Genomic DNA, 16,831 nt, shown 5'->3' on the forward strand with positions numbered 1-16,831 from the left:
CAGAGATAGACTTGTGGTGTATTATTCACCAGAGATAGACACAGTGATGGTTCATTCACCAGAGATAGACACAGTGGTGTATCATTCACCAGAGATAGACTTGTGGTGTATTATTCACCAGAGATAGACACAGCGGTGTATCACTCGCCAGAGATAGACACAGTGGTGGATCATTCACCAGAGAAAGACACAGTGGTGTATCATTCACCAGAGATAGACACAGTGGTTTATTATTCACCAGAGATAGACACAGTGGTGGATCATTCACCAGAGATAGACACAGTGGTTTATTATTCACCATAGATAGACACGGTGGTGGTTCATTCACCAGAGATAGACACGGTGGTGTATTATTTACCAGAGATAGACACAGTGGTGTATTATTTACCAGAGATAGACACAGTGGTTTATTATTCACCAGAGATAGACACAGCGGTGGATCATTCACCAGAGATAGACACAGTGGTGTATTATTCACCAGAGATAGACACAGTGGTGTATTATTCACCAGAGATAGACACAGTGGTGTATTATTCACCAGAGATAGACACAGTGGTGGATCATTCACCAGAGATAGACAGAGTGGTGTATTATTCACCAGAGATAGACACAGTGGTGTATTATTCACCAGAGATAGACACAGTGGTGGATCATTCACCATAGATAGACACAGTGGTGTATTATTCACCAGAGATAGACACAGTGGTGTATTATTCACCAGAGATAGACACAGTGGTGGATCATTCACCAGAGATAGACACAGTGGTGTATCATTCACCAGAGATAGACACAGTGGTGTATTATTCACCAGAGATAGACACAGTGGTGTATTATTCACCAGAGATAGACACAGTGGTGGATCATTCACCAGAGATAGACACAGTGGTGTATCATTCACCAGAGATAGACACAGTGGTGTATTATACACCAGAGATAGACACAGTGGTGGATCATTCACCAGAGATAGACACAGTGATGGTTCATTCACCAGAGATAGACACAGTGGTGTATCATTCACCAGAGATAGACACAGTGGTGGATAATTCACCAGAGATAGACACAGTGATGGTTCATTCACCAGAGATAGACACAGTGGTGTATCATTCACCAGAGATAGACACAGTGGTGTATCATTCGCCAGAGATAGACTTGTGGTGTATTATTCACCAGAGATAGACACAGTGATGGTTCATTCACCAGAGATAGACACAGTGGTGTATCATTCACCAGAGATAGACTTGTGGTGTATTATTCACCAGAGATAGACACAGCGGTGTATCATTCGCCAGAGATAGACACAGTGGTGGATCATTCACCAGAGAAAGACACAGTGGTGTATCATTCACCAGAGATAGACACAGTGGTTTATTATTCACCAGAGATAGACACAGTGGTGGATCATTCACCAGAGATAGACACAGTGGTTTATTATTCACCATAGATAGACACGGTGGTGGTTCATTCACCAGAGATAGACACGGTGGTGTATTATTTACCAGAGATAGACACAGTGGTGTATTATTTACCAGAGATAGACACAGTGGTTTATTATTCACCAGAGATAGACACAGCGGTGGATCATTCACCAGAGATAGACAGAGTGGTGTATTATTCACCAGAGATAGACACAGTGGTGTATTATTCACCAGAGATAGACACAGTGGTGTATTGTTCACCAGAGATAGACACAGTGGTGGATCATTCACCAGAGATAGACACAGTGGTGTATTATTCACCAGAGATAGACACAGTGGTGTATTATTCACCAGAGATAGACACAGTGGTGGATCATTCACCATAGATAGACACAGTGGTGTATTATTCACCAGAGATAGACACAGTGGTGTATTATTCACCAGAGATAGACACAGTGGTGGATCATTCACCAGAGATAGACACAGTGGTGTATCATTCACCAGAGATAGACACAGTGGTGTATTATTCACCAGAGATAGACACAGTGGTGTATTATTCACCAGAGATAGACACAGTGGTGGATCATTCACCAGAGATAGACACAGTGGTGTATCATTCACCAGAGATAGACACAGTGGTGTATTATTCACCAGAGATAGACACAGTGGTGTATTATTCACCAGAGATAGACACAGTGGTGGATCATTCACCATAGATAGACACAGTGGTGTATTATTCACCAGAGATAGACACAGTGGTGGATCATTCACCAGAGATAGACACAGTTGTTTAGTATTCACGATAGACAGGGTGGAGAATCATTTACCAGGGACAGACACAGTAGTTTATTATTCACCAGAGATAGACACGGTGGTGTATTATTCACCCACCAGAGATAGACACAGTGGTGGATCATTCACCAGAGATAGACACAGTTGTTTATTATTCACGATAGACAGGGTGGAGAATCATTCACCAGGGACAGACACAGTAGTTTATTATTCACCAGAGATAGACACTGTGGTGTATTATTCACCAGAGATAGACACACTGGTTTATTATTCACCAGAGATAGACACAGTGGTGTATTATTCACCAGAGATAGACACAGTGATTTATTATTCACCAGAGATAGACGCAGTAGTGGATCATCCACCAGAGATAGACATGTGGTGTATTATTCACCAGAGATAGACACTGTGGTGTCTTAAGACAGACTTAAGTTAGGATTTTGTCTTAAGTTTGTCTTAAGTTTGTCTTAAGTCAAACTTAAGACAAAATCCTAACTTTACTACTACTAAGTGCCTTCTGTGAATACCAAAAGTAGTAAGTTTAGGATTTTGTCTTAAGTTAGTTCTGTGAATCGGCCCGTGGTGTATTATTCACCTTAGATAGACACAGTGGCGGATCATTAACTATAAATAGACATGGTGGTGGTTCATTCAGCAGAGATAGATAAGGTGCTAGATCATTCATCATAGATAGATATATTGGTGGACTTTGGTCGAACACAAAATCATTGTTGATCCCATTGGTAGTTTTAACACTTCATTTGCAGCTCTGTGACAAATTTAACTTTACTTTTTTCCTCTGATGCAAACCCTGCGCCCATAAATGGTGAGAAAAGTGAACTTTAGCGTGGGTTTAAATGTTTCAAAATAACATTCTTAACACAAAGCACTTCGTGGTGGGGGTTGTTTAACTTGGAAACAGTGAAGTCATTGACATACATCAGGTTCAAGGCAGTAAAGTAACCCTACAGTCCAGCTGAATGTGAGACCTCTCAAAGTCTAATCAAGTTGAGGATTTTTCATTCCCATCTAAAAGTACCGGTTGAGTTATTAGGACCGAGGCGGGGGGAGTAATTATAGGAGTAAGGAAGGAGTGATCAGGACTGAGGCGGGGGGAGTAATTATAGGAGTAAGGAAGGAGTGATCAGGACCGACGCGGGGGAGTAATTCCAGGAAGTAAGGATGGAGTGGCCAAGTCTATCCCTGGAGAGTGGTGGCTGAAAGGCATTTATATTTGGCTGGTGTAGGACCACCTGTCAGAAAGAAGTGGGGGTCCTCTACCATATAGGTGGGTGGTGTCACTTTCACCAGTGGACCCGACTTGTCTGTCCGTGTCAGTAGAGAGATGGTGGCTGGTTGGCCTTCCAGACTCAAGAGCACGCCCCGCTCTGCAGGGGTGGCCTCTTCTAGGCCCGTGGAAGTCTTCTACCCAGGTCCTTATTCAGGTGGGAAGTCCCAGAAAGAGAAGTCCTCCTTGCCAGTCTCACGAATAGTAACTGAGGGAGAAGGTTACAAATAATAACAACGGAAAACAGATAACACTCCTGAAGAACCAGGAAGAGGAAGAGATGGATGAATGAATGGATGGATGGATGGATAGATGGATAGATGGATGGATGGATGGATGGATGGATGGATAGATGGATGGATGGATGGATGAGATTTATAAAGCGCACGGCTATGTTGAAGAGTGTCCCGGCTCTAGAGAAGGGACACATGATACACAACCAGCAACCAGGGCAAACAGAATCAACAACCAGATCCAGGTCAAATATCAGGGAAGAAACCAGTGCTGAACGGTCCAAAAATTTGGGAAAATAACTGAAGCACTGGGACAAAGAGCAGATGAACAATAAGAGATTGAATGTGTTGTGACACATCCTTCACTTACAACAGCCTCTTCACATATGATCTATCTGGAGCTGGCAGCACAGGAAAAACTTCTACTTCATTTTGTATTGATAGTTTCTCCTACCATCCTATGGACTGACCACCATCTTGGAAAGGGTCTGTTATTATAATGCTTGACAACATCCTCACTTGGGAAGGGGAAAAAATAGAAAATCTGACATATTTTTCCCAGCACTGCATTCCTCGACCTAATTGCTGCCAGTTGTATCCTGAACTCTGAACACCGCACGAGCATCCTTTCAGGTAACCTCAGCGCAGAGCCTTCTAGGCCACATGGCAATGCGGGTTCTCCATCATGTGCTGGTCACTGCATCTCAGAGCACACCGCCTGACCATGCGATCCATGTTTCTCAGAAGAGGTCCCTGGAATCAGAGTTACTTTCAACTGCCCTGAGGAAGCCTTAGACTTGCACGTCACAGAAGGCGAAACGTGTTGGCTGTACACAAGAAAATGGAACAGGGGTTTATAAAGAATAAAGCACACCTCAATGCAATGCATCCTGAACTTGTTGATTAATATGACTGTATCAAATGTCATGTTTTATATTATGTTATATATAATTGGTTAAAATACTATGGCAAGAGCATTCCATTGTCTAAGAAGTATCTCTAACGTTTGTGATAGGGGCTCTACCTGCTGTACTAGGGTGGTGAAAATACACACCAGTTGCACACTCCACTCAACTAGTCTAATGGGCATTACAGTGAGCAGTGAAGGTTTTGAACCCTTTACTAATAGCAGGTAGAGGTCTGATGGTGGACTCCATCCTATCCACACACTGAATGTTTGCAAGCTCTAACCAGCATGGTCCTGAGCAGGTGGCTTCCTTGAACCCTCCCTCTCTGCTCTGGCAGGTACCTGTACAAGCTGAAGGACCTTCACGTCAGCTATGAAAACTACACCGAGGCTGCGTTCACCCTCCTGCTGCACGCCAAGCTGCTGAAGGTAGGTCGGGGTACACACATTGGTGCAGTGCTTAGCAGCCGCGTAGGGTAGTACTGGCAGGAACTTCACCTTATATATATATATAGGCAGAACATATGGCCTCAGAGTTAGGGCAGTTCAGCCAGGCAGAGCCTTTACATGTGCAGGGCAGAGGGGGCAGAATGCCCCAGGCCCTGACTTGTTTGAGGGCCCCACGTTCCTTCCGAGAAAATTAATTTGAATTTCAAAGATTGTCTTCTTAATATTACAGAGGCAGGTAAATTCAACAATACTACTCGGTGGTACCAGATGAAATATATGTTGTGTTTTCTCTTATCCCCCAGAGGATAGTATTCTGTTCTTAGAAGACAAAGCGCGATTTAAAAAGTCTTTTTGTGAGCAAAAACACTCAAATTCGAAGTTTGCAACCTCAAAAATACTTTTTCCTATACAGTAAACCCATTATATGGGTTTGTAACTTTTTTTTAACACATAAAATGGGTTTAGTAATGGGCAAGACATCGCTAGTTGGAAGGGGCGTGCCCTTAGACATTATTTTTGTCAATAATGGTTTAGGACTAAAATAGTGGTCGCAAACTATTACAAAGTTACCAACTTCCAAGGTAGAGTAATAACCTATTTGCAATAGGGAAGCAGTCCCCTTCCTCTATGTGAATGTTAAAAAAAGGTTGGTGGGCAGAGGCAGTAGACCAGGGCTCCACTGTTTACTCTCGAACCTTTTAAGAAGTTTTAAACTTTTTTTTAAAGCTGCCCCGTTTCCCTTAAGGAAAATTGATTGCATTTACAAAAACAAAAATATTTAAAAATCAATCACATACATGGCGGTATGTTGACCCAACAGGCCACCATTTCTTTGAAGGACACCAGTCATAGTATGTTACAATTTGCAACCCACCTCATCAATATTAATGGGGAAGGTCAGATTGTGATGATTGGCAATATTCTGAAACAACTATTAGGACATAGGTCAGTTCACTAAATTCTACACTCGTTTAAAAAAATTGTGTTCGCAGTTTGTGACCAGTGTTTCGTACCCCCAGCCCGCTACAACTTCTGACTCAACATGCTTTCCATAGGGCGACAAAGTGCCCGCTTCCAGCCCTGACCTGACTTTGGGATCCGAAAGCACCCAAGGTTGTTGCATGAAAAGCTCCCCTTGTCTCACTGGTCAGCAGTGGTGTGTTTGCCAGATAAATATGTAGGTCTACTGGAGTCTGAACCCAAGGGGTCCAGTGGGTAAACATCTGACCTTAGAAAAATGGGTTCACTCCCCACTTTCAGCAACTGTCCAAAAATCATGGGATCTTGGAAAATCTGTTTAACCCTCTGTGCCATAATTTGAAATAAAAATGTAAAAACACAACTTTCTAAATAATATCTCAGTGATGTTTTCAAGGTGCATCACTGTGTCTGTGAATGGTCCCACCTGGGCCATACACACCACACTGTTGTGTGCACAGGACCCCAGGTCTGAGATGCTTCTCTCTATAGGATCTTTGAGGCTCCATCCTCTGATTGAGCATTGATCTTAAAATTGACATTCTCCCAGACAAGCAAGGCAATAGAGAGGCTTGAATCACCAGGGAACCTGGGTACCACTCTATATAAAGATGGGCACTGGTTCTTTCGGTTACAGTGGATACACAATACTACATCATTCAGGGATAACATGAATGTATCCCTTATGACCCATAAGGCGTTGTGTTATAATTGAAAACGAGGGTCAAAGACAAATCAATTACCCATCACTTTAAATCTACTTATTGCACACAGCAAAGAGTCTCATGAAACAGACAATTTATATTAAAAATGAAAGAACAGACGTGATTGGATTGTGAATGGTGCTACGTAAGGGTGAAGTGCAATAGTGCAATAATAGTGTTAATCAAACGTGCAGGAAATCATGAATGACAGTGGGGTGCGTCCAAAAACAATGGCTGCCCCACTAGTATCGGAGGACCACAAAGTCACTGCATGGTATAGTGTTGTGGTGTACAAGTTACTATACAGCTTATTTCTGGCCTTCTGGGTCCTCCTATCAAAAGAAGACATAGGCAGTCATAAGTAATAGTGATGATGGCGTTTTGACCCCATCATGTCGTTTACACATGGTCATCATCAGGACAAAGTCAATAAAATCCTTGAAGTAGCAGCTCTTCTAATGTAAATGTGTAAACTATGGCACATGGTGTGGTCAAAATGTCAACATAATTATTGTTTTGGAACACAATATAGCTAGGCAAGCCTCCTTGTACTTCTCTATCAGTTGAATGAACATCCGTCCTTACAAAGACAGACCGCAACCCTGTTGAACTGCCCGATCACTGTCTGTGGAGAGCCACGTTGACTGAGGTGGGAACATGTCCAACACACACAAGGGGTGGGCAAAATGTAAATTTCTCCTCCAAGGCTTTGCAAACTCCATGTGTATTGTGTAGCTCCACAGCTTTTCATAGCTTCGCCTGGAGCAGAACAAACCTACAAAAAAGTGTATGTGAAGAATATTCTTGAGAACATTACTGGCAGAAGTCTACTATAAACACAGGATTTTTGAGGGGGAAACCTGCAAAATATGCTTGTGTAGACTTTTGTTCCACGGAAATATATATATGACTCCCAAGGTTAGAGAAGATCACAAAGCTGAAAAGCGTACATCATTTTAAAATTCGCTTTGCATGGTTAATGGAGGTAACTTCACTGATGTGCTCACATCCAGTACAAATCACACTTGTTGGAAAAAAGGTGCTACTTCAGGTCCATGAAGAAAAAAATTAAAATCTTGGCCAAACAATCCCAGAGCCTTTGAGTAAGATGCTGTCAGAATCAGAATCACGTTTATTTGCATAGTTAATTAAAACCATTGCATACGGTAAAACCAAATCAAATACTTCAAAATATAAAAAAAAATGTAAAAATTTAAAAGGTCTCGAACCAACTCTAAAAACCATTAGCATTTTTAACGTTAAGCCGTGCCTTCTAAATGTGTGCAAGATATCCTGTGATTAAAAAAGCCCTTGTACAAAGAGGTTCTGTACAGTAAAACTCGAGGTTATTGAGTGTTCCTAGGGGTGGCCCTCAGTGGCTTGGTATTATAGCAGATCGACCGCAACCCAGTTCTTAATCGGGGTTTAGTTCAAGATGTGTTTGCATCCTGCAGGCGTAGTTCCAGTGCGGTTGGGAGTGAGTCCAAAAAGGAGGTCATTGTTGGAACGTGTTCCCATAGTTAGGTGGAATGCGTTGGCAGATCCTTGTTTGTCTTACGTGTTTTTGGGCAGTTTTTGTTCGACTATCATTAGGAATTTTACTAGTCGGCAATTTAGCTGGGTATTTTCTGGGTTTAGACAGGCTAACACGGCTTGCCTCCTAGTACGAATGCCCTTCAGATTAAACGAGTAAGATGCTGTCAGCACCATGTGTTGGGGCTGCATATTCTTGGAAGCCGTTTCTCTCTGTGGTTGTAGTCTCTTGTGCAGTGTTAGATAACCCTGTCTTGTCTCTCTTTGACTCCAGTGGTCGGAAGAAGTCAACACAGCGCACATGCAGGACCGGCACCACCTGCACACCCAGCGGCAGCTGAAGGAGGCGCTCTACCACGAGATCATAGAGTACTTCAACAAAGGCAAGGTATGTCTCCTAGGGAGGTCTTCGGGAAGTCACAATGCGCTGAGCAGCTGAAGGAGGCGCTCTACCACGAGATCATAGAGTACTTCAACAAAGGCAAGGTAAGTCTTCCTAAGAAGGTCCTCCAGAAGTCACAATGCGCTGAGCAGCTGAAGGAGGCGCTCTACCACGAGATCATAGAGTACTTCAACAAAGGCAAGGTATGTCTCCCTGGGGAGGACCTCGGGAGGTCACAATGCACTGAGCAGCTGAAGGAGGCGCTCTCCCATGAGATCATAGAGTACTTCAACAAAGGCAAGGTAAGTCTCCCTGGGGAGGACCTCGGGAGGTCACAATGTACTGAGCAGCTGAAGGAGGCGCTCTCCCATGAGATCATAGAGTACTTCAACAGAGGCAAGGTAAGTCTCCCTGGGGAGGACCTTGTGAGGTCACAATGCACTGAGCAGATGAAGGAGGCGCTCTACCACGAGATCATAGAGCACTTCAACAAAGGCAAGGTAAGTCTTCCTAAGAAGGTCCTCCAGAAGTCACAATGCGCTGAGCAGCTGAAGGAGGCGCTCTACCACGAGATCATAGAGTACTTCAACAAAGGCAAGGTAAGTCTTCCTAAGAAGGTCCTCCAGAAGTCACAATGCACTGAGCAGCTGAAGGAGGCGCTCTACCACGAGATCATGGAGTACTTCAACAAAGGCAAGGTATGTCTCCCTGGGGAGGTCATCGTGAGGTCACAATGCACTGAGCAGCTGAAGGAGGCGCTCTACCACGAGATCATAGAGTACTTCAACAAAGGCAAGGTAAGTCTTCCTAAGAAGGTCCTCCAGAAGTCACAATGCACTGAGCAGCTGAAGGAGGCGCTCTACCACGTGATCATAGAGTACTTCAACAAAGGCAAGGTAAGTCTCCCTGGGGAGGTCATCGTGAGGTCACAATGCACTGAGCAGCTGAAGGAGGCGCTCTACCATGAGATCATAGAGTACTTCAACAAAGGCAAGGTATGTCTCCCTGGGGAGGTCATCGTGAGGTCACAATGCGCTGAGCAGCTGAAGGAGACGCTCTACCACAGAATTATTATTATTATTATTATTATTATTACATTTCTTATATAGCGCCAGAATCGACCCCCGAAGGGGTATCTCCGCGCTTGCCTTGGGAACCCGTCCTGGTTTTTCCCTGTGAGATAGCCCCTACAGGGCATCCCCAAGGTGAAAGCCAGGCATCCCGCCGCGGGGGGCTGTTGTGGAGATTAAGCAAGCTTAATGCCCAGAGTTGCAGAGTGTGAACCCATGATTAGGTCAGGCACCGAAGCGAGAATTATCGAGTCCTTGGACATTTGAGCTCAACACCCTGCCGCGTCGGGAATCGAACCCTGGTCCCGGGTCTGACTTCTGCTTCAGGGTCTGCCTGCTCTAACCAGTGAGCCACACTTCTCCACTCCACTCCAATCATAGAGTACTTCAACAAAGGCAAGGTAAGTCTCCCTGGGGAGGACCTCGGGAGGTCACAATGCACTGAGCAGCTGAAGGAGGCGCTCTACCACGAGATCATAGAGTACTTCAACAGAGGCAAGGTAAGTCTTCCTAAGAAGGTCCTCCAGAAGTCACATTGCGCTGAGCAGCTGAAGGAGGCGCTCTACCACGTGATCATTGAGTACTTCAACAGAGGCAAGGTAAGTCTTCCTAAGAAGGTCCTCCAGAAGTCACAATGCGCTGAGCAGCTGAAGGAGGCGCTCTACCACGAGACCATAGAGTACTTCAACAAAGGCAAGGTATGTCTCCCTGGGGAGGTCATCGTGAGGTCACAATGCGCTGAGCAGCTGAAGGAGGCGCTCTACCACGAGATCATAGAGTACTTCAACAAAGGCAAGGTAAGTCTCCCTGGGGAGGACCTCGGGAGGTCACAATGCACTGAGCAGCTGAAGGAGGCGCTCTACCACGAGATCATAGAGTACTTCAACAAAGGCAAGTCTCCCTGGGGAGGTCATTGTGAGGTCACAATGCACTGAGCAGCTGAAGGAGGCGCTCTCACGAGATCATAGAGTACTTCAACAAAGGCAAGGTAAGTCTCCCTGGGGAGGACCTCGGGAGGTCACAATGCACTGAGCAGCTGAAGGAGGCGCTCTACCATGAGATCATAGAGTACTTCAACAAAGGCAAGGTAAGTCTCCCTGGGGAGGTCATTGTAAGGTCACAATGCACTGAGCAGCTGAAGGAGGCTCTCTACCACGAGATCATAGAGTACTTCAACAGAGGCAAGGTAAGTCTTCCTAAGAAGGTCCTCCAGAACTCACAATGCACTGAGCAGCTGAAGGAGGCGCTCTACCACGGAATCATAGAGTACTTCAACAAAGGCAAGGTAAGTCTCCCTGGGGAGGACCTCGGGAGGTCACAATGCACTGAGCAGCTGAAGGAGGCACTCTACCACGAGATCATAGAGTACTTCAACAGAGGCAAGGTAAGTCTTCCTAAGAAGGTCCTCCAGAAGTCACAATGTGCTGAGCAGCTGAAGGAGGCGCTCTACCACGAGATCATAGAGTACTTCAACAAAGGCAAGGTAAGTCTTCCTAAGAAGGTCCTCCAGAAGTCACAATGCGCTGAGCAGCTGAAGGAGGCGCTCTACCACGAGATCATAGAGTACTTCAACCAAGGCAAGGTAAGGCTTCCTAAGAAGGTCCTCCAGAAGTCACAATGCGCTGAGCAGCTGAAGGAGGCGCTTTACCACGAGATCATAGAGTACTTCAACAAAGGCAAGTAAGTCTCCCTGGGGAGGTCATCGTGAGGTCACAATGCACTGAGCAGCTGAAGGAGGCGCTCTACCACGAGATCATAGAGTACTTCAACAAAGGCAAGGTAATTCTGTCAGGGCCCGCTCCACAGGATCCGATCGATGAATAAAGGGGTCCACCTCCTGATGTTACCAACACCCCGAAAGAGTACACAGGGGGTTCGAACCATCAGGCGAGGTATATATAATGAAAAGAGACCGGGGAAGGGTAGGGGTCAGCAGGGACAAGGGATCTGAAATGACAGAGCATAAGAATTATAACACCAATCAACTTACTACTACTCTCAATAATTCTCGCTAGAACTAAGAATACCTTATGAGGCTGTACACATTCCTCCAACATGCATAAGATAGAATCAGTCCAGCTTTCTGCAATCAATGAAACACACTGGTTATCACATTAATCACTTAGCAGTCTTTGAAATCAGAAAACCCCTTAAGGATACACACCATATAATGTGGAGATGGACCTTGTAATGACCCCTAATCAAACGACAAGTTTCTCTATTTTCAACCTTGAGTAATTCACTTGTCAGTAGTTCAAAACCTTAAAAGAGTTTTAGAGGAAATACTCTTTTGACACTCGATTAGGCAAAGTTCCTTTCACTGTAATGAAGAGGAATACATATCCACTCAAAACGGAGAATAAAACGTTGGTGTACACTTTAACTCATCATCTTGCAAGACTATGAAACGGTAACGTGTGGTTGCGACCACCACCACGCTCCGCTACATCAATATGGCAATATACAATTCCATTAACCGGCAATAGGTAGTTGTGACCACCACACTACTCCGGTCATAACAGTAATTGGGAAGAACACCCGGGGATGATTCATAAACCCCGCAATCCTCTTCTCCAAGATCTCTAAGGAGAAATAATTCTATGGTAACGAAGCCTTCACTGCAACTAGCAGCAGCTGCCGCGTAGTTCCGCGGAACAGAAAACCAGCTCAGCTGTTCCCGGTAATGGCACGCATCAGCCGATGCGTAACCTCCAAACCAAGGACTAAACAAATAAAACAAGAAAGCGCGCGAGCAAGAATGCTCCCAGCGGCCTCCGACTTCACAGTACCTCAATATAAACGGGCGAGCTCAGATTCAGGAAGTTTCCAACCGCAAGCAGCAGCACGACGCTACAGCAGTCCGGTCTTCTCCCAACACGAAGCAAAACTAAAAACGGACTCAAAATTACGTGCAACTTCCTTCCTGCCACCACCACCCATATACTTCCCACAACAAAGGTTCATGGGAGTTGTAGTTCCTAACAGTTAGGTAGGCGCGGTGATGCAGAAACCTGACAGTATGCCCTCTCTCCTAGCGCCTCCTAGGCCCAGGCTTAGTAGGGAACCTCCGATGAAACGACCTGACAGCAACAGGAGCATGCACGTTCTGGGACGGTTCCCAGGAGTCGTCCTCAGCAGTGTAACCCTTCCAGGCCACCAAGTACCACAATGCGCCTCTGCGACGTTTAGAATCCTTTATGCATCGCACCACATACTCCAATCCACCATCGCACTGTACCGGTGGAGGCGCCCTCCGTCGTGCAGCCAATGCCGGCTTCAACAAACTGCAGTGAAACACAGGGTGGATACGAAGAGAAGCTGGAAGTTTCAGTTTATACGCCACAGGGTTGACCTGCTTCAAAACAACATATGGACCAATGTATCTAGGATGGAACACCGAACGAAGTTTAAACCGGATGTTCTTGGTGGACGACCATACTCTGTCCCCCACCCGGTAAACAGGTCCTACCCCTCGATGCTTGTCAGCCCACTTCTTGTAGACTGCCTTGGCTTGGACTAAATGCTTAGACACCTTCTTTTGGACCGCATGTAAACGGCGGACCAGACTCAACACCGAAGGCTGATTACCCACATCCCCAGGAATGTTTATAGGCAATGTTCGAGCATCAAATCCATAGTTGGCGTAAAAGGGGGACACTCCCAACGAACTATGCCACGCATTATTGTAGGCAAATTCAGCCAGCCATAACAGGGATACCCAGGAGTCATGAGCCTCAGCAGCATAGCAACGTAGGTATTTTTTCAGAGTTTGATTGAGCCGTTCAGTTTGACCATCCGTCTGGGGATGGAAACAGGTTGACAATGAGGCTTTGATTTTTAATGCCAAACACCATGATTACCAAAAGCTTGCAATGAACGGAGGACCCCTGTCAGATATGATGACTTCAGGTATTCCATGGAAACGGAAAACATTAGACAAGAGGAGCTGTGCAGTTTGACCAGCTGTGGGGAGGTTTCTGTATGGTATAAAATGACCCATTTTCGTGAGGCTATCCACCACAACTAGCACAGCTGTGTGTCCATGATCAGAAGGCAACCCTGTGATAAAATCCATGCTGATGCTTTGCCATGGCTTCTTCTGTGTGGGCAAAGGCATACGTTTCCCCTTGCTCTGACACTGCAAGGTCTTTGCACGTGCACACACCTCACACTGTCCCACCCACAAGGTCACATCTCTGGACAGAGTATCCCACCAGAACTGTCTCTGTACTAAAAGCACTGTTTTCTTTATACCTTTATGACCAGACATTGGTGAAGAGTGACACCACTCGAAAGCCTTTTTCCTGCTTTCCATGGTAGGCAAGAACAGTTTGTTCATCACAAAAGGCAGACCATGGTTAAGGGACCGTCCGGTATCTCTACTACTCCACAGCCTCCATGCAGCCTCGGTCTTTTGTCCTTTGATTGTCTCAAGGAACGCATCCGCGTTAAGCACACGTATAACCTTGTTCGGTTCAACAAGGGCATCCATCGGAGGATCAGACTTCACCACCACTGTATCACCCAAGCGGGACAAAGTGTCCGCCTTTCTGTTTTCAGTGCCTGGACGGAAGGTGATGATGAAGTTGTATTCAGCAAAAAACAACATCCACCTCATTTGCCTCTGAGACAGATGTCTAGCTGTTCGCATATATTGCAAATTACGGTGGTCTGAATACACGGTCACAGGATACGAGGCCCCCCAAAGATACTGTCTCCATTCTTGGAAGGCCTTTTTAATAGCGAGTAGTTCTTTTTCCGCTATTGTATAGTTTCTTTCGGCCTGACTCAACTTTTTTGTTAGATACGCCACAGGATGGAGTTGGCCTGTTTGTGGGTGTCTTTGGGACAAGATAGCCCCTACTGCTTCATCCGAAGCATCTGCCTCAACGATATATGGTAACTCAGGTTGCGGGTGTGCCAATGTGGGAGCGGAAACAAACGCTCTCTTGAGACAATCAAAAGCAGCATCAGCTTCCTGCGACCAACAAAACCCCACCCCTTTTCTAAGAAGACGAGAAAAAGGTGCAGCAATATGCGAGAATCCATCTATGAATCTCCTGTAATAGTTGGCAAAACCCAGAAAACATTGGATATCTTTCACTGTTTTAGGTGTAGGCCAGGGCTGTACTGCTTACACCTTTCTTTCAGCCATTTGTAAACCATCAGGACAGAGCATAACCCCTAAAAACTCCACGGTATTCACACCAAACTCACATTTACTGAGTTTACAATACAATTTGTTCTCTCTCAGCCTTTGTAAAACCTGTGTAACATGCTCTTGATGGAGAACTACATTTCCGGAATAGATCAAGATGTCATCAATGTAAACTACCACACTAATATCCACCAGGTCTCTCAATACATAATTTAGGAAGCATTGGAATGCTGCCGGGGCGTTACATAGTCCAAAAGGCATAACGGTATATTCGAACAATCCGTAACATGTTTTAAAAGCCGTCTTCCATTCATCACCTTCCCTCATTCTTACCAGGTGATAGGCCCCATGGAGATCCAACTTAGTGTATATGCAAGCCTTCCGTACTTGATCTAACAGCACAGGAATGAGGGGGAGAGGGTATCTGTTACGGACAGTGTTCTTGTTCAGCATTCTATAATCAACACAGGCCCTTAATTCTCCATTCGCTTTGGCTATGAAAAATAAAGGAGAGGCTGCATGGGACTTGGAAGGACGGATAGAGCCTATAGACTGGTAATGAGTCAAATACTCCTTTAGGTTCTTAGTTTCAGGCACTGATAATGCATATACACGACATGTGGGCACCAGGGCTCCTTCAACCAAATCAATGCAACAGTCGTATGTACGATGAGGGGGTATTTCATTGGCTAATTGTTCACTGAAAACATCTGCAAACGACTGATATTCATAGGGTAATGACACCTCCTTTTCCGCAGCAGTAGCCACCTGAAAAGGAGTAGACAACTCTCCCGCCTGAGTGACTTGATGTACTGACATGTGTGCTTGACATTCTGGTAATGAAAACCTTAGCCTTTTCTCCTTCCAATCAATATCGGGGTTATGATACGAAAGCCAGGGCATGCCCAGAATAACCTCATATTGCGGGGCCTCGATTATATTTAGGATCAAACTGTCTCGATGTTCCCCTTCTGGTAGTTCCAACAAAACCTCTTCCGTCTGATCTGTAATCAACCCAAATTTTAATGGTTTCCCATCTACCGCCCATACTTCTTCAGGGTGTTGTCTAGGTATGCGTTTCAAGTTTAGTAAGGTCACCAATCCACTATCTATGAAGTTGCTTGTGGCCCCGGAGTCAATCATCACTAACACCTGATGGACCACACGTTGACCCTCCAGACACATTGTTAAAACGATGTGAGATACAGAATCTTGAATAACCTCACAAACCAATGAGGGGAGTTTCAATGGAGTCTGGTCACCCCTGTCTTCCTTTACCTCTCTGCCAAGCTCAGTACTAGATACCGCCAATCTTTTCTTAACCCAACCCCCTATACTTTTGGGCTTGGAAGGACATTCTCTTACGTAATGGCCTTTTCTCCCGCAATACATACAAAACCCTTGGGTTCTGCGGGTTTCTCTCTCTTCTCTGGTTAAGGGTGCCCTCACGGCTCCTATCTCCATGGGTTCATGGCCTTCAGCAACTCCCGATGGCCCTTTCCTACTCAGGTACTCTAGCCTAGGAGGACCCCTGTCCCATTTTCTCCTATCCCCAGATCGCTCTGACATCCTGCCATCTAGTCGTAAGGAAAGGCTGATCATCCCTGCACAGGTAGTGGGTTGGGGATTTATTTGGGCTATAACATCCTTCATCCCATCCCGCAGCCCTTGATAGTAAATGGACATCTGTTTTTCCTCGGGCCTTGATGATTCTGCCACCAACCTATTAAAAGATGTTAAATAGGTAATCAATTCATTACGCCCCTGTCTTAACTCAAGTAATTCTTTGTCAGCACTGAATGAAGTGGCTCGTCTATCGAACACCCTCTCAAACTCGGTTCTAAAAGCCCCCCAGTCCGAAAGTATAGCGTCATCTCTCCTTACCAATGGAACCGCCCAACTTGCGGCATCGCCTATCATG

At 45.3% G+C, this 16,831-nt stretch overlaps 1 protein-coding gene across 1 annotated transcript in view; it reads left to right on the plus strand.

The window, feature by feature from the left end:
• Positions 1-16,831, plus strand: part of LOC147725648 (dedicator of cytokinesis protein 2-like) — a 1,712,066-nt gene that overhangs the window by 1,574,491 nt on the left and 120,744 nt on the right. Inside the window, exons 41-42 of the mRNA XM_086964476.1 lie at positions 4,974-5,064; positions 8,575-8,688. Coding sequence (XP_086820602.1) covers positions 4,974-5,064; positions 8,575-8,688 — 205 coding nt within the window. The remainder of the gene's footprint in view (positions 1-4,973; positions 5,065-8,574; positions 8,689-16,831) is intronic.

This window comes from Lissotriton vulgaris, chromosome 3_2, assembly GCF_964263255.1.
Source record: "Lissotriton vulgaris chromosome 3_2, aLisVul1.2, whole genome shotgun sequence".
Taxonomy (NCBI): domain Eukaryota; kingdom Metazoa; phylum Chordata; class Amphibia; order Caudata; family Salamandridae; genus Lissotriton; species Lissotriton vulgaris.